Below are 18,462 nucleotides of genomic sequence, written 5' to 3' on the forward strand. Positions count from 1 at the left end.
AACCCACCTGGATGCGTTCCTGTGTCACCTGCTTTAGGTGACCCTCCTTTTTGAGAGGGTCCTGACCAGGTTATTTCCAGACATCTCTTCCAACTCTAACAATTCCGCAAACCTGGGAAAAGTTGAGAGAGATGGACCTCTTGCAGAACCTGATTGAGCCCTTGCAGAACTTTTCTTGAATGAAAAATAAGAGCCGTTATTTATTAGTAGGCAGGAACATGAGTTGTTTGCCATCCTCACTTTTTGTCAGATACAGTGTTGTCACAGTGTGCCTTTTCATTAGTACCATACTTTCAAGCAGATGGTACATCCTGGGGTATTTGAATGCACCAGTAACAAACAAACAAGAAAAAACAGACAGTCAAATCCATCCAAACCTTGATGATGATTTCTGTGTCCTAAATCTTCACCTGAAGAATTTGGCTGTAAGATATACATTTGTATTGATGCAAGGTTAGAATACAGGTGATAGAAATTTAGTCAGAAGGACAAACACATTTTTTCTCTCTTGCAAAATCTGGTGTAGATATGCTAAGAACATATATAGGGACATAATAATCCTTTTGAAAAATACATCCTGATAATAAATACATTGAGAGGACTTAAATGGTTTGCATTCAAAATCAGCTCTTCATAGTAATACTTCCAGATCACATAATTTCTTTGGTGAATACCTCTAGTTGAGCCAAGCCATGAAGGAAGGACTGTGGGGTCATTGGCCTGGGGAGATCCTCTGAGTAATTTAGGTTCAGGTTCTGCCCTGGAGCCTCCACCTTCCATTTCAGCTGCCTGCCCCTGCTCCAGGCCTGTCACCATCATTCCTGCCTACTTTTCTCTATACCACTCTTGACAACACCAAAACCCACATGACTTTTAATACCATCACTGACTGAAGAAGAAACAAGTAAAAAGTGCTCCAGAAAAGTCTCAGAGCAGGTTTACCTGATTGGATTTGGCTTCAATAGGTGAAGTTACATGACCTATGTGTGAAAATGTCACTAGAGCTCTGCAACTACTCTGGCTGCAGGCTTTTTCCAGACTTACTTTACGATGCACATAAAACAGCATCTTAAATTACATCTTTTATTTACAGTGCATATATTCAGGATTGTTGTCTGGTGGTCTGCTGGGCTTTGTTAACAAAACCAATGTTCCACTCTGTTTATGCATTCTTACCCTTGGGATCTGGAAGATAAACTGGAAAACAGAGGTTTTTCTTCTTCTTCTTCTGTGTTAACACAGAAGAGGAATGTTAACTCCGTTATCTCCACTCTTTCTCTGTTTATGTTCATGAATCAATAAAAGATTAAGCTATAGCGCACACTCCTCAGAAACAGTAATTCAGCCTCCAGAATTACCTGCTGCTCATGTACCAGAAGAACTGGGTCTCACCTTGCAAAAAAGCAAGACATGGGAAATGGCTGCAAAATGCTGAATGCCACAAAAGTCTTTTCTCCTTTTAATGAGGTTAAAAAATAACAGTGAAGAGTACAAATGCAAAATAAGCTTCCGCTATGCAGATTTAGAAGACACAAGTATCTCTGTTGTCTAATTATTCTGTATACCTCTTGTTTAAGAAAATCTGAGGAAAACCAGAAGTTTGGATCTCTCCTTAATATGATAACAGGATTTACAGGTTTTGCCATGCAAACACCTTGTCAGATATGGCTGTGCAGTAGATGGGACTGACAACAGAGGGTGTGCATGGGTTGGGGGAAGACTGAGTTGGTACTTATGAATTGCATAGTGAGAGGCAGTGAATGAAGGACAGGGCACAGCCCCAAGCTGTGGGAGGATATCACATCACCACTGATGCTGCAAAGAAGCCCAGTAGAGCCATAGTTCAATTTCCAACTCATACGTGTTTTTTTAATGTGGTCTTTGTTGTTGTTTGAACACTTTTGGAAGCTTAATAATGCATTGATCTGTTTTATTGCATTTAGTATCATTTCTGATCTAATGCTTCTATTTCATCCAGACTGATGTAATTTTTTTATATTTAAACAACATCCATGCTATTGATCAGCAATGTCTGACAACCTTCTCCAACTTTCATTTCATTACCTCACAGCATACCTCAGGAATGAAACTGTGGATCTATTGCAGTCAATAGAACTCCTGTCACTGATTTCAGTGAGATAATAATATAATTTCAGAAGTGCCTTTAGTGTATTCATCACTGCTTGCAAAAGGATAATATTTGCTTAATCTGAGGTCAACATTTGTCTTGTGCATTTGTAGATCTTGATGTTTTTCACTCTGCAAATTCAGCATTGTTGTTATATCTCAGTTTTGAGATAATTTGACATCTTTCAAAACCATTTGTTATTAAATATTAAATAAGCACTCTCTGTAACTGAGAAGTAATAGAATAGATTCAGTTTCTTAATAGCTTTTTCCACTGTTTATTGTGCAGGTTGTTTGGTCAGGTCAGTCCCACCAATTCTGAACTTGAAAATGCCTTGCAATAAAACAGTATCACAACCTTCTTTGCCAGTTCTTGGTGTTACTGAGACAGAAAGAGTAACCAAGTGCTGCATTACTATTTGTGTTAATGGGAAAACTCTGGGTTTCACTCAGTGAAGTATCTCATGCATCCTGCACTGCTAAGTCAGTGAATGTTGCAAAATGCAAAGGTGTAAAGCTAAGAATATGTTCCAATTTCTCTTTAAGGAGATACCTGGTTTTTTGGTGATGCAGTTTTTCTTCTGAAATAGAAAACTCTTCTTACAGCAGGCTCTAGTCAGCATTTACTTGACTGCTAGATGTCCTTATATGATTTTAGGTCCACTTGTTATATTGTAAATCAGAGGTTAAGTCACAGTCCATACTATTATTAAAGATTTATGGCACTACTCAAATGTTGCCATAGAATGGAAAAGTAGATCTTAATTGAATATCTTCAGCTTGGTACAACTACAGTGTATTTCTTTACCCCAGTAAATTACTGTAAAAACACACAATACATGTTGAATATTCATGAAGAAAGAAACCAATAACACATAATGACATTCTCATAAATAGCTATAGCACAAAATTTAATGTGCTTTTCATATTTTCGACCCAGTTCTGTTCTACTGAACACAAAATTGCCCTGGACCATTAGCTTCTGTAAGGACAAGACAAAAGTGTTGTCTTGTCTTTGTGTTTTAAAGTACAATTTAAAGAACTGAAGGATTGCTCACACAATTTTAAATGTGCTAAAAGTCATTAGTCCTTTGATAAAGGAAAAAGTTATTGAGGAAGTGGAGTTTTGAATACTGTTTCAAGAATTGATTCTTATATTCATACTCAATTCATGAGGGATGTAATGAGACAATTCAATATACAAAATACAGACTGTGTGCTGGCTGTTGTTTGCTGATGATGTATATCTAAAATTCAACAAAGACTTTCCTGAAAAGTATCCAAAAATCAAAATTGTAGCTAAGTATATAAACATAAACATATATATAAACATAAGTACATAGCTGAAATTTGCTTCCATAAGAGAAGTCTTAAGCCTCCTTAAAGACTCTTAAAAGACTCAAATGAGTCTAACCTGAGAAGTAACTCTGTAGAGCCAGCATGACAATGCCCTATGCTCATCACATACATCTTTTTCAAACAATTCTTGCAAACAATATAATGGTCTTTCTGAATCTCATTTTGAAGAGAGATTCTGGCAACTGGCATCTGGCAACTGGGATTCAAATTCATCCTTTCTTTTGCTCTATGGCAGCTCTGCATCAGAGTTCTGCCCTAAGCATCTCCTCAGTGGTCCCAGGATGCCCTCAAATTATATTTTTGAATTATGCCCTGTTTCAGTTCTAATGAGTCACAAGGTAAATATGAGCAAATAGTGTCATATCAACATATGAAAGAAGCACTGGATGGAAACTGTGCCTGACACATTAACTGCTTCCACTCTACAAAGTGATGAAAAAACCTGTGCTGAAGGGATTTGTCTGGTTTTGGGCACTATCTGTCAGAAAATATGTGGGATAAGTGAAGGGAGTCCAGAAGAAAGGACCTGTATTGACTAAGATCCAGAAAACAGATGGATTGAAATATAAGAACAGATTGAAATGCCAAGGTTGTTTAGCCTAAGGAAGAAAAGACTGTCTCACATGTTCAGTAATAGTCTTCAAATATATTCAAAGCTATTGTACAGAGGAAAAAAAATTAGTCTTCTCTCATTTAGTTTGATTATAACAGGAAGTAATGGGTGTAGATCAGAGCAAGAATTGATTTAGAGCAGGTATTAAGAACTTTTTAAGAGTAAGAATAATTAACAAAAAAGAGTGCCTGGAAACACAATCCATGGTGACCCAGTCACTGACCTTCAAGAACAGGTTAGACATCTGTTGGGAATGTAAATTTAGCTGATCTTGCCTTGAGATGTAACCTCTGAAGTCCTTTCCAGCCCTGTAAGTCTATCATTACATGAATTCCAGCATGCTCAAAGTTTAAACTGATCATCTGCAGTGAAAATATCCACTTCCCAAGGTCTGGGCTACAGCCCATTAAAATCAGGGGGAATTTTCCAAGTATTTTAATAAGCATTGGATCAGGCCCTAATTGAGTGTGTAATTTGGAGCTGCATATGGAATTTGGTCCACAATTTTGTTAATGGTATTTGCAAATGGGAAGAATCCAACTCCTTTTCCCTGAGCACATTAGTGTGCAAGGGTTTTACAAGAGAAAGTAAACACGCTCTGAAGGTGCAGTGCTAGATTTTTCTTACAAAACTGAGTGAATTGACTGAAGGCAGACACAAGGAGAAGATCTCGGGGGGGAGGGGGGGGGTGGAATTAGCAACTTTTCTTAAAGAAGAACATTTTAGACAGCTATTTTTTATGTCAATTAGGCAGGGCCAGACAGAGGGAGACAGCTAAAACTATGTTAACAACACTTTAAAAATGAGTAGGTATCATGAACATGAGAATGAAATGTTTGTCTCTGCCAAAAGATCAAATTAGCTGAGAGCCTGAAAATGAGCAGAGCAAAAGAAGGGGAAGACATTAAGGCTGTCAGTGGACTCAGTCACTCATCAGTGTAGTGACTGATGAGGAAATATCCATTTTCCCATAGTCTGTTACTAAATAACATCAGGATTTTCCCCACTCAGAATGATCAGTTAAATCACAAGCACTTATGCCAGCTAAACGTCTGCCTCTGCTATTGCACTTCTATGCAATTGAGAGGGAGGATACTGGATATATACATAAAGTTAAGAGGTTTTTTGTTTTGTTTTGTTTTGTTTGTTTGTTTTTGTTTTGGGTTTTTTTTGGATGGGTTTTTCTGGGCATCTCCTGGTAATTCTTTAACCCTTACCCTTGTTTTGTAGCAGGAAACAAAGGAGGGTTCCTAATGCTTCTTTAACTGATGCAGGAAGTCCCTACTAATGTGGGGCTAATACACACATGAGAACTCTTTGCTTTTGACTAATTTATTATGTCTAGGAGTAAAGACACAAGGTTTCTAAAATCATCTCACCTCCCTGGGTTGTTTGTTGCAGGTGTGTTCTGTGTCTGCACAGAATGGTTGAATAATCTACCTGAGCGATCATTTATGAAATATTTACTTTGCACTCTGGGAAGAAAAAAAAGAAAAAAGTCTGCATATTATTATGGATGGAGTCTTTGACTGCCAAATACTGAATTATTTATTGCTTAATTGTACAAATGATATCCATGAGGACCTGTTAGCTTTCAATATGCAATTGATACACTGCACAAAAACAGGGCTGTCTTTCAGACTTGGTGCTGGTACTTTGGTGGGTCACCTTCAAAGAGGTACGAACACATAGCAGAGGCCAAGCAGGAATACCTGACAGCATTTTGGAACTTGCAAAGGCTAAAAAGGCCTGCAGAAAGCCCCACGTAACAAACAATGCTCTGATCTGGATTAGTTCATGTGGGACCTTTCCACTCCTCACCCATGTGCCAGCCAGCAATCTGCCATGGTTTTCTGATGCTCCCCTTCCCTTTGGGCAACCCAGTCCCTTCTGTCCTTCAGCAGAGTTCAATCTATGCTATGGACACTGCAACTATGTGCAGGGTTTCCCACCTACAACTGTGAATATCTATCATTTTCCTCCTCCAACACCAGCACCTGCAACACTTAGCAAGGGAGGTTAGGAGACTGTACCCATTCACCCGCTGCTTTGGTCCTGTGCTTACATACCTGTTGCAGACAAAAACATAAATAGCCTTTCACTGTCAAATTCATAAAGTTAAATGCTTGCAAATATTTGGTGAGCATGCCTTCAATACAGACTTTAACTGTGCAGTCTCTATTTTAATACCACAAATTTCTTGTCTTCAATTCTGCTCTTCAGTGGAAAACAAATTACAGTGGGAGAGAATCTTCTGCTCCCAGTCCATCACCCCAAAACTAATTCTGTCTTCTTTTGCAGGTTTTTTTTCCCTTTTCCTCTCTCCTAATTCACATCGTTCCTGCCTCTGTGTTCCCATTAGCTTGTAGCCAGGCCAGCAAACTTTCCCTACTTTCCCCTCAAAGGAGGGTGGTGGGTTTTTCCCTCCTTTTTCCATAGTATGAGAAAAAGAAAATTAATAGAAATTAGTAGCAATCTAATAGTAAAACAGAGTTAGCCACTGTAAATCTGGAATGTGATTTTTTCCTATATCATGCAATTCCTTGCATTTTTTCCTTCCATGAGTAAGACAAACAATAGAAATGAGGGGAATGGAAGCCTCCAGTGGAACAGAGAGTAGTGTCTATTCATTAATCACCCTCCCTCTCTGGGTCAGCACCAAAAGCTTCACAGGATCCCACATCTGAAGACAGCAGCTAGTGTATCTTCCACATTGAAATTCATCCTATTTTTAAATAGTGGCTTAATGCTTAAGAGCTGAAGCACCATCTTCAATACCTTTATGTCATTTTGTTCTCTTCGTTCTTTCCTTTCCAGCAATTCTGGTGTAATTTGCGAACTTATCAGCAGAGTTTATGTTTTCTTCCAGATCACTGATAAAGATATTGAGCTGTATTAGCTCCTTTGAAGCTGTTAAATAACCCATTAGAAGAGAGTAGAAACATGCTGATGTAGCTGCTAATTGGTTCCCAGAGCATTTGATATAGGTAAATTGATTTTGTATAGTACTGAATTTTTTTACCAGATTGTCATGCAGGGCTACATCAAATGTCTTACAGTAATCCATATGTATTAACTCAATACATCTATCTTAAGCAATTGCATTTTAACCTCATCTTGTTGCTTGAATGCATCTATTTTCCACACAAAAAATATATTTATTAACATTACATACGATACTACCTATGAATTAATTTCTATTTATTTATGTCTTTATAATCTGTTTTCATTAATATTTTGCCCAGGGTCTATATAACACTTATAATTATCCAAAACTCCTTGCATGTATTCTTTACAGTGTGCCACATTCACTTTTTACCAGTCATCTGAAATCTCCCCTATGCACCAACTCTGTTATTTCAGAATGAAGATGAATGACTCCAACAGTATTTCCACAATTTTTTATCATACTCTTTGGGAGCACTGAAGCCTGAAGATTTAAATGTGTTTTGTTTTCACTGATTAAAATTCTCTCATACATACAGTGAGAATGAAAAAAAAAAATATCACTTCATTATGGTAACAGAAAAAAAATCCAACTTTTCAAAGTAGCTTAGTAAAAATTCTGCTTTGTTATCCAAAAACTAGTCCCTACATGAATTCATATCAAAGGTAAAAAAGAAATAATTGCATTTTGCTCTTATTGGCTATTCAGGGACTATACAGTTGTGACAGAGAGGGCTGAGCTGGATTTTAGACTAAGAATCAGTAGCAAAACTTTTTAACCAAGTCAAAATATTGGATGTTCAATCATAGGGGTGGCTAAGCCCTAATAAGATTATTCTTTAGGCCATTTTCACATTCTATCAAGTTCACTCTCTAAGAGACCAATGTAAGACCAAAAACCTCATTTCACTTTTCAGTAAACATAAAGGGAAAAAATGGTAAAAAAATATCACACATAATGTCAGTGGAATACACTACCTTTCCCAAATACATGACAATTTTTAAAGAATTTAATTCTCAGATTCAAAGTGTGACTTCATAAAAATGTAATGATAGAACTCTTTGCTTTGCTCTCCATCAAAGCTATCCAGAGCAATCCTCCTGAGATTTGCTGAAGATTGCACTCCAGGCTTGGAAACCCAACTCAGAATGTGAAAATGGCCTAAAGAGTAATCTTATTGGCTAAGACCCCCTAAGACTGAACATCCAATATTATAACTTGGTTAAATGTTTTATTACTGATGCACAGTCTCCATAGACCTGCTCTGAGTATAAAAGATGCAAGCAAATGACAACCGTGACATTTCAGTAATGGTTTTGTTTTAAATGGTGACAACCACAGAATTTGATAGAGTTTTTCAGTCTCCTCATCACACAGTTTCTCTGAGATGGTTGTGTACAAAATCAGATGGCCTAGCTTAAAACACAGCCTCCTCCTCATTCATTTCCAGAATGTTCTGAAGATACCAGTAGAAAACCACAAGTTCCTGAACTCTGATTTCCTGCCTGTGGCTGCCTGGCTTGAAATACACGTTGGACTTATCTAACATCCAGGATTTTGTTATGGCTTGGAGGTCCCACTAACTGGAAGGAATATTTCCAAAGCTGCTTGAAAATGGTGGGGATCATGTCTTTCCTTGAACTTCTTGAGTAATGAGGACTTCTCATGGTAATCCTGGCACCATTTCACCAGGAAAGCTAGCTGTCTTCAAAAGCAGACCTGTCAGAAAGCTGCCTCCATAACTTCAGGCTTTCCTGCACTACCAGAGACCTGGGCTGAGTCATTTTTCCAAAGAGCTAAGTAACCAATTTCTTAGAGCTTTGAAACCTGTGACTCCCAAACATCCTTACATCGCTGTCATGGATGTGATGAGAAACAGGCTTCTCAGATGGCAGCTCTCTTTCTAATCTAGTAGTTGCTTCAGGCTCTGTAATTTTTTTGGCTGTGTCTATCACACAGGGGAGGGGTGCAATTTTTTGATGGTGAAAGATGGTGTGCATCTTTCGCTGGTGTGTGAGTCACAGTGAGATAAGGTGAAGTGTCTGAAAGACATGCCCGCTGACAGTGATGACTTGATGACTCAAGCCTTGCAGATTTTCTAAGGCATCAATTTCTTCCTGAGAGATTTAAAATAAAAATCCCTCCATTTTACCTTTCAGTGATGGATGTTGTGTTATTGTAAAGCCTTTATACTCCCAGCAGCAACTACTTAAGTACATACTACATGCTGTGGTTAAATCAGTCAATATAAATCTACTTGGATATGTTTATCACCACCACATCCTTTCTTTTTTAGTCTTCTCTGGAACAATTTGTGCAAAATCACCCATCATTCCAAGACATCATTCAGCATCAAGCATCATGAAAAGCTAAACCATGCAGGCAGGGTGGCTAATACACCCTGTATTATGGAATGTATTAGCCAAAGCCCTTTGCCCCGAGTTCCAACTCAGTACCTGGTGTGTCATGGACTTCATGAATGGGTATCATCTTTTACTCCACGGACTTTGTACTTGGTACATTCAGGCATACCCACAGGTAAAGATATGGTATCATTTTTTAATAGGTGCAGCATAGGTACCTGATCTACTCTAATCTTTTGTTTGTTTATGCTTATTTATTAGCTAGGGTTCTCAAATAACAATATGTTAAGGTGGTGTGGCTGTGCCATGAAATGAGTGTATATGGACTCTGACCATTTACAATGTGATATCCTTTTTACCCCAAATCTAGATTTTGTACTTCAGACATAGCTTGTGTTTTTTATCACCTCAGAGAGGTTGTGACCCACCATGAAGAGGATTTCCCACGGTAGGACATCTTCATGTTGTTTGTCCCTTCTTTTCAGTTCTAAACATTATTTTCCCTCTTCAGAATTTTGTAATCAACAAGATATTCTGGCTTCATTCTCATTCCAAGAAACCTATTTCTCCTCCAGAAATTTCACCACCTAAAATATTGCAGGAAAAAAAATACTGTGGTTAAAACTTCTATATATAAAAAAATTGCTTCATTTTCTGGTGTCTTTATCATAAGAAAACAAGTTAATCTGTTGAAACCTTTTCCTACATCAATATGAGTTCATATTTCAAGCATATCTCAAGACTTCTGTCCCATCTTACTGAGATTATGGGGAGAATGATTCTGGTGTCAAAGGCTGTAATGTAGGAGGGGAGCTGGTTGGGTGCCAGCAGGCAGTTCAGGTTGCCACCTTGAAAGTAAATTTTCCTTGAGAATCAGGAATGACTTACAGAGTGTGGCAAAACTCACAGGACAAACAGTATCTCTGAAGGAAATGTTGCCAGGAAAGCTATTTAATTCTCATTTGTGTTTCTGACTGTCTCAAGAAATAGCACAGAAAAGCTGCATCTTTATTTTGAATGTCCTTCTTTCTGAGGGCTCTTATTAGATTACTTCCACACATTTTACTCTTTTTTGGTAAATATCTTATGGTGCAAAATTGTCCCATGTGATGAATGATGAACACACACAAGAACTCAGATACTTGGTAGTGATTCTATAGGTTTGGTGATGACATGGGTTTTTTTGCAGAGCTTGAATATAGAAATGCATTGTGTCATCCAGGCTGAATCCATTGCACATTCTTGCTAAACCCCTGTAAGAACTCCCAACACGTATTTTTCAGCAAAGCTTCCTGTGTCTTTGAAGATGACAGGTAACAGGGATATTTTTTATAAGGTGGATAACCTACGTTTCAACCCTATTAAACAAGTGAAAAGAACCTGTTGCTATCCTCCTAAACAATTTTTATCTATTTTTAGTCAGTAACAACAATGCGATCGCTTGCCCCCCAAGTCATGTTATATTGACCAAGAAGAAGGAATGTGTTGTTCATTTTCCTCAAGGGCATCTCTCAGACATGTAAGCTGACTTCCTTATTGACTGGTTCTTGTCAATATGTAATCGGAAGCGTAGCGATCATTTCCGTTTTAGTTTGTAGCAGATCATTTCCCCAGGGTACTCTACTTGATGTCGGGGAGTAGGGATTTAGTTTTAGGTATTCATCTTCTTATTTAAACATGTATTTTACTGCTGTGGAGGGAGCAGGAGTGGCACTAAGTAAAATAAATGTGAATTAAATGGACTTTAGGGAAAGGCATTTCTGTTTTCTGAAATTCCCAGTGTAACAAACAGAACAGTTGAGTGTTTCATCATAAATAAGGTATGTCTCAAAAAACTTTTGAGAGATGATGGGAGAGAGAAAGCTCAGGTTCTCCAGGAGGTTTTGAGAAAACAAGGTCAGTACTTTTCAAATAAAGCTTTTTTTTTCAGTCTTTCAGGCAGTCTCAGGGATAAAAAATGAGTAATTTAACAGCCAGAAAAAAGAAATCCTTCCCAAGCTGTTAAATGTTTAATACCTCGCCAATAGGTTAATATCTAAATAATAGGATCTTCAAAATTCTCTTCTCGACACTAAATAATGATATCTTATTAAAAACTTGTTAATTGGTGTGACACTAAATGCAAGTTTGTACAGGTCTTTTACACTTCAAGTTCTGTCAGTGTACCATCTTCAAGTTTTCACAACATCTATGTTACAAAACAACTCCAATAACACTTCTACAGCTATGTCTTGAAAACAAAATTATTATGAATGAGCATCAAGAGCTTGTCTTCCTATTTGAACAAAATACACAGCAGTGGTAGGTGATAAGGTAAAATAATCTGCATCAAGACCCACTTTGTAGTATCAGAAATACAGGCATTTTGCAATAAGGATTCTTCTTAACTGAAACATGAGAAACCCATTTGAAACAGATATGAAAAAAGCTGTATTATGATATATTATGCTGTTACTCATTGTTTCATATCTTTAACCTGCTAAATGTGGCTAACTATTGATTTTATAGTTTTTAGTGAAAAGTCTTACTTTTGGACAGTGAGAGGGCATTTATATCAAGCAATGACTATCCCTGGTTCAGCTGGCAAAAAGCAGTAGGTCAAAAGAGGACCTCATTGACGGCCAAGAACCCCATTACACAATGAAGACATCCATCCTATAATTGATGTCAAGTCTTTAGGGAGTAACCAACACCAATTAACAACGACGTTTGTACAACACCTTTAGCTAGTCTATCCTATGAGTGTTTTAACACTTTTAAAGAAAATTATTCTGTAGCCTTGTATAAAACAACACCGAGAGGGGATAAAAAAATAATAATCCTGCACCTTACTCTTTTCCTTTCAGGAAAGGGAGACAAAACCTGATAGTGGCCTAAACAGTTTTGCAGATTAGGTGAGGGGGTGGAGGTATGAAGCAGCTATACAGATTATTTCATCAGCCTTGCTGTCCTCATTTCAGTGCAGTGCTCAGGAGATCACAGCAGGGAGTCCTATGATGCTCTTTGCAGAGAATGAAGCTGCAGTGAAGATTTTGAAGGCCGAAATGTCAAATACTTTTCCTTAAGTACCTCAAGACACAACCTTCAATCTTCAAAAGGAAAGCAGAGATTTATTTTCCAGCCAGTTGTATAGCTCCCCTCTCATTGCTAAATTCAACTCCAAGCTAACCTAGAGCACCATAAAAACATGCTTCCAAGCCATGTAAAACATCCCACTGACAACACAAGGACTGATCCATTCAGGGGCACAGTTCTCTTCAAACACCTAAGGGCAAAACAGCATTCACTTCAGATTTTTCCAATTTTCCGATTTTATACACAGATAAGTACATTACCCTTTAGTTCACAGTTATGTACCTGGGATCCTTCTTGTTTATGCACAGCTGGAAGTAGGATACATAATTTTTTCCAAGATAATTGTAATTACTTTAAAGCAGGGAACAGATCCTGGTGCGTGTCTTTCAGCAGTAACTAAACTCATAACTCTTCAAAACACTGGTTTCTTATTACACAGAAAAGTGGTGTTCTGTGCTGTTATTTGAGTTACACTGCTTCTTGTGAACTCCTGTGCATTGAATTTATCATGGTAGTCAGAAAAGTCTTAGTCCAAACCCCTGTTTTTCCTTAAACAGCTATTCCAGCTCTTCATTCATAGTCCTCATAGTAGTAACAACTGTGAAAATATGAACCAAACAGTGCAAAAAACTGCCGGTGTAGTTAAACACCTCTTGAAACAATAGCAACCCAAGGGGGATGAAATACTGCATATTTCTTAAGAGAGTGCTAATCTTAACTCCTAGATACAAGTATGAGGGAAGGCTAAAAAAAAAGTAAAGTAGGGCTAAAAAATAAATGTACACCAAAATAAAAGCATACAAAAGATGAAGTGTCTTATGAGCCATACTAGTCATTGCTGCTATTCAAAGCAAGTGGTAACTGGAAGCTCACTTTCTACTGACAGCTACTATTCTCAATTCCTTAGCAGATGCTGGCCACTCAGGTCCCTCTCTTCTAATGGATAAATCAAATAACTTAGCAAAATGATTTTCAGATCTTCTTTTTCCGATTTTTGGAAGTACACCTCAACTGCAGGATCCCCCAGGAATGCATTCACTTTCTGCTAAAGGGCCAGCCACACACATCTCAAGCAGCATTTAAACCCCAGGCAAGTAATTCACAGACGTCAGACAGCCTTTTTTCAAGAGCAAAGGATGTGCAAAATGGGAGCTATTTTGTTCTGCCTCATTGAAACCAGAGATATCCCCAATTCAGAGGCATTTAAAACATTTATTAGCATTAATCATTGTAGGTTAAATAAAACACAAAAACTACATTTTAGAGGAAAAAATATTATTAGGTATGATACAATTAATATGTAAAACAGAAGGTAAAGTATTAACAGATTGCAGCATCCCATACATAAAGCGAGTGGGTCCAGCCCAATCAAAGCCCTTATACAAACAAAACAGAGAAAGAGTACCTAGCAGGTGATTTTACACTGCAATTTATCACTGACTCTAGTTTAAATAATTAAGGGTAGGTTAGTAAAATATATCACTGTAGTGAAACAGTCTGATGACAGCAAGAATGCTCATGTAACATGTAACCTGTCTAGTCACGCTTATTCCCATGTGCCATGAAGGATTAGTAAAGACATGGGATGACAAATAAGTTTTTTAGGTATTGATACAGACTCCTGTTACATTGCAGCACTTTAGATAGACATGTACTGTGAGCAAAAACAGTGAGTTTTTTCTTCTGAGAGCCACTTTATTACTTCTAAGTTCCAATTCCTGAGTAATAATGGCCCTTTTTAGATTTCTCAGTCTGCAAGACAAACATTTTCTAGAATATGCCATTTTCATGCACAAGAATGGCAAGTCAAAAATTGTTCCTCTACATATCTCTATCTTCTTGCTCCCTTTGATCCACAACTTTAAGTTCATAAAGGTGAAATGATCATTAGCAGGAAAATGGACTTATAGAATATGTGTAGTACATGAGAACCAAACATAGTGAAAAAACACTACATGTCAGCAGAACAATATAAAATTGTACTTATATACACACATATATGCAGAGCATATACAAAAACTAGTTCCTTCATAATTTTTTTAAACTAGTTCACGACAAGCCAGAAAAGCAAGTCACCCTCAACTGGACAGTCACAGTCTTGAGTCACAGTGCAAACAAGCTCCACCAAATATCCTCGGCACTACAGCCTGTGCCTCAGTCCTGCTGCCAGCTCTCTTGAGAAAATCAGTCTTGGACAAACCCAGCACCAGCTGGTTAACCAAGAACTGCAATATTGATATTATTATTATTATTATTATTTTTATTAGAGAAGATCAGTTACACACTCAGTGCTCCAGTACAGTATTTTATCTTTTCACCAGCATTCAACTTCTAAGAGGAATTCCAGTTGCTGCTGAAACTTTCAACTCTGAGACTGGGTGTTTTTCTGTCATTTTTCTGGCTGTTTATGATGGGTGTTGGTACTTTCCAAGAAACAGAGGCAACCAATAGAAGCAGAAATCATTAATTTTACATTTTAAAATCACTATTTTTACAACCAACAATTGCTCCATTTGAAGAGGCACATTTAAAGCTGCATCTTGGCTTTGACAAACAGCAGAGCAGCAACAACATTGTCGAAGGTGAGCCCTGTGTTCAGAGAAAATGTGAGATACTCTGCACAGCACATTGGCCTGTTATTTTTCTTCTGGCTTCAGACTTCCCCACTGAAGCTCCCAGTAGCCCAAATCTCAAGAATTTACAAAATTAGAATAGTTATTAATTTAAATCTTTTCTTGACTAAAAGCAGAATAAAGTGATTTAGATTTGCCCCATTGAAAGCAAAACCTATTTAGTCACCATTCAAATTTTAAAATCTGTCAGAGATCCACTGTAAAAACTTCCAACTTAAAACAATTTTAACATATAACTCATAAACCTGTTCTGATTCACATACTGCTCACAGCCAGCTGTGAGAGCCGGTTGTTCAGGACAACATCCCATAAAGATCAGCATCAATTGCCAGTTCTAACATAAATTAGAGTATACAAGGTACTCACAAATTGTCTCACAAAGCTTTCAGACATCTCAGTTACGATTTAGTAAGTTTTGATATGCCATGTTAAAAAAAAAAGCCAAAACAATGAATTACAAAAGCTTAAAAATCAATTACAGATAACTGCTATATGTTGAACTAAAGCTTATGACACATCTAAAAACATGAGTTCAAACTCACCTTGTTTTCTGGGTAACTGGTCTAGCCTCTTACTGGGTTTTACTTAGGAGGAATCAGATCTCTTCCAGCATTGGGTCATAGACCCCATAAAGTATACAAACCTGTGAAGCTGGTAAGTTTGGTATTTTCTTAGCACTGAAGGCCACATTAAGCTTTTCCCTCGCCAGCCAAGAGAAAGAGCTAGGCATCCCTGGCAGAGTTGCTTGTACCAGGATGGAATTAAACGTTCCCTAAAGGAGCCTGTCTCCCTCACCAGCTATCAACAATGATGATTACTGCATCTTCACTTAAATAACCCTAGACTATCAATAAAATAGTTGCTGCAATGAGTCAGAGACATGGATCATATATCAGCACAGCTGAAAACTGAAAGTTTACCGGAAATATCCAAGGCCTTATTTTCTAGAATGAGTGTTTTCAAAGGAGGCTAAAATACAGGAGAAATTAATTATATGTGAAAAAACAATGCAGCATAGGTTCTTAGATAAAATCCAGATATTTCCCACCTATACTACTCTAAGCCCTCTGGAGACAAAATGTTCCTGTTGATTTTATCTGGCTCTGTTTCAAACCCTAACAATTAGTGACATTTTATCTAAGCAATCTCACAACCAGCCAATAAGGTCTGTTTTCCTATGTATCAACACGGAAACGACGCTCTAGGCTGCCTGCCCATGATTTATTGTGGAAAGTTATTTTCCCCTTTTGTTTGCTTTTCATAAGCCCTCCTGAAAATGTGCAGTGGAAATAATTTTCTTCATAAGAGAACAAATTAATGTTGTGGAATTCAGGCTGGGCTCTGGTTTTGAACACAGCATTTCTTACTCTAATTCCCACTTCCAATGAAATTGATGAAGATAAATCTGGATTTTATCATCTCAGTCACACACATTCATAAAAGATAGAAGTGGAAAACACATACCCTTTTGCATTACTTCTAGTTCATAACCCTCTGTAGGAATTTTTTCCTCCACTGCATTTCCAAGTGCATCACGCTTCAAAGATACCACCCACCATGTCTTCCACACCATATCCCCACACAACTGAGAAGACTACTCCACAAATTCCGGGAATTACATCTGTAAGCAAACATTCACGTTTGGTTTTTAATATTCCAGCCTCTAATCCCAAACTATATTGTGCTTTCTTGTGCAGTTTTTTGCACAGAAACATCATTCTTTGAACTCAAAGAGGTCTTGGAGCACAGCAGTGAGACCATGAGGAGTAGGGCACTGTGGCACCCTCTTGTAGAAACCAAGCAATACACAACTTTGAACACAGACAACTTCGGTCTGGGGCACAGATTTGTAGGAACCCTAGTAAGCAGTGGAGATTAAGCTTGTATTTATGCTCTTTTTAGATTTTCAGCCGTTCTTGAAACCCACACCCTGCACAAGGAATCATTCCAGTCTACACAGTGGCTGCATTTTCACTTCTTTCTGGAGCACACTGAAACCGTATGGGGTCCAGCAGTTTCCTTCATGACAACTCCTTCTTCCACATACACAGCACTTCCTGACACAGATTTTGACTTCCAGTCCATAAAAACTGCATTCACGCATCCTTTGGATCCATTTTTTTCTTCAGTTAGCAAATTCAGTCCACTTCTTGCTGATATGTACTAAAAGTAGGAGATGAAGCTGCAGATTTAGAAAAATCGTGAAGCAGAGTCCCGATAAAAAGATGGCAGATAAACTGTAAGCCAAAATTCAGGTTTTATGGGGTTTTTTTCACCCTATTATTACAGAGAAAACTGTAAAAACATGCCAAGTCCACTTTGCAAATGTAAGAAGATAAGTTTTTGCAGCAAACCTAAATTTTATATATAAACCAATCTTTTTACTAAAAAAAAACCCCAAAAACAGTCACTGGTTTAAACAGAGAATTGGAGTACTTTGACATTGTAATTTTGACAGGATATTAGAGAGGATTTTCCAACTGGGTTTTGCAAAATCCCTTTGAAGTAAAGCCTTCTGCTTCTGGTCCTTGCGTTATTGCTCATGGGAAGTATTGAAATTACTGCTTTCAAGATAAGGAGCCACGTCACTGAGATCACAAAGTTCTTTCTCAGTGAAAAAAATAGCAAATGGTGATGTTTTTCAAGTAAATCTAAAAAGATCAAGTTGGGTCAGCAGCACCGCCTACCCGTCTGTGAAGTCTGTCTTCCAAGTTTGATTGCTCCATTGTTACTGTTTTCATGAGGATCTAACGGTGGAATTTGCTGACCTGAAACACATGAGGAGACATGAATTCAGTTTTCCTGATGTAAGAAAAACACCCCATGCAGGTGACAGTTAGAAAAATTTAGATTGCATAAGAATTACATCTGTGAAACTTTACAAGAAAATAACAATACCTTGAATATTTTTCCTTGTATCCTGTTCATGAAAAAAGACTTTCACATTAAAAAAAATAGATGAAATATGGCTACTGAGAAGGCATAAGAAGTACATAAATATTATCCATGTATTTTTTAAAAAACAGTTATCTTACTGAGCTCCTTACAGTTTAGAAAGAAAAAATTCCCTTCTCTCTCTTAATTCTACCTAAATATGAATGGTAGAAGTTTAATGAGATTGTGCCGGTCCTAAATCTGCATAGCATTTAGTCCTAGCTCACTAGAGTTTTACTAAGCACTGTAATTAAACACAGGGTTCCTATACTAGACAAGGAAAAACACATATGTTCTTTCCAATGAATCCATGCCTCTTTTTTTAGGGGTACCCACATCTTTCCAGTTGAAAATTTTAATTACTTAACATCACCATCACTCCCTCCCCCACAGACTCTCCTGATTTTTTAA

The 18,462-nt window shown here is 37.6% G+C and overlaps 1 protein-coding gene across 1 annotated transcript in view; it reads right to left on the reverse strand.

The window, feature by feature from the left end:
• Positions 1 to 17,787: 17,787 nt before the first annotated feature.
• Positions 17,788 to 18,462, reverse strand: part of RAB31 (RAB31, member RAS oncogene family) — a 37,896-nt gene continuing 37,221 nt past the window's right edge. Inside the window, exon 7 of the mRNA XM_062512090.1 lies at positions 17,788 to 17,885. Coding sequence (XP_062368074.1) covers positions 17,788 to 17,885 — 98 coding nt within the window. The remainder of the gene's footprint in view (positions 17,886 to 18,462) is intronic.

The sequence above is a fragment of the Cinclus cinclus genome, chromosome 1, assembly GCF_963662255.1.
Source record: "Cinclus cinclus chromosome 1, bCinCin1.1, whole genome shotgun sequence".
Lineage (NCBI taxonomy): Eukaryota > Metazoa > Chordata > Aves > Passeriformes > Cinclidae > Cinclus > Cinclus cinclus.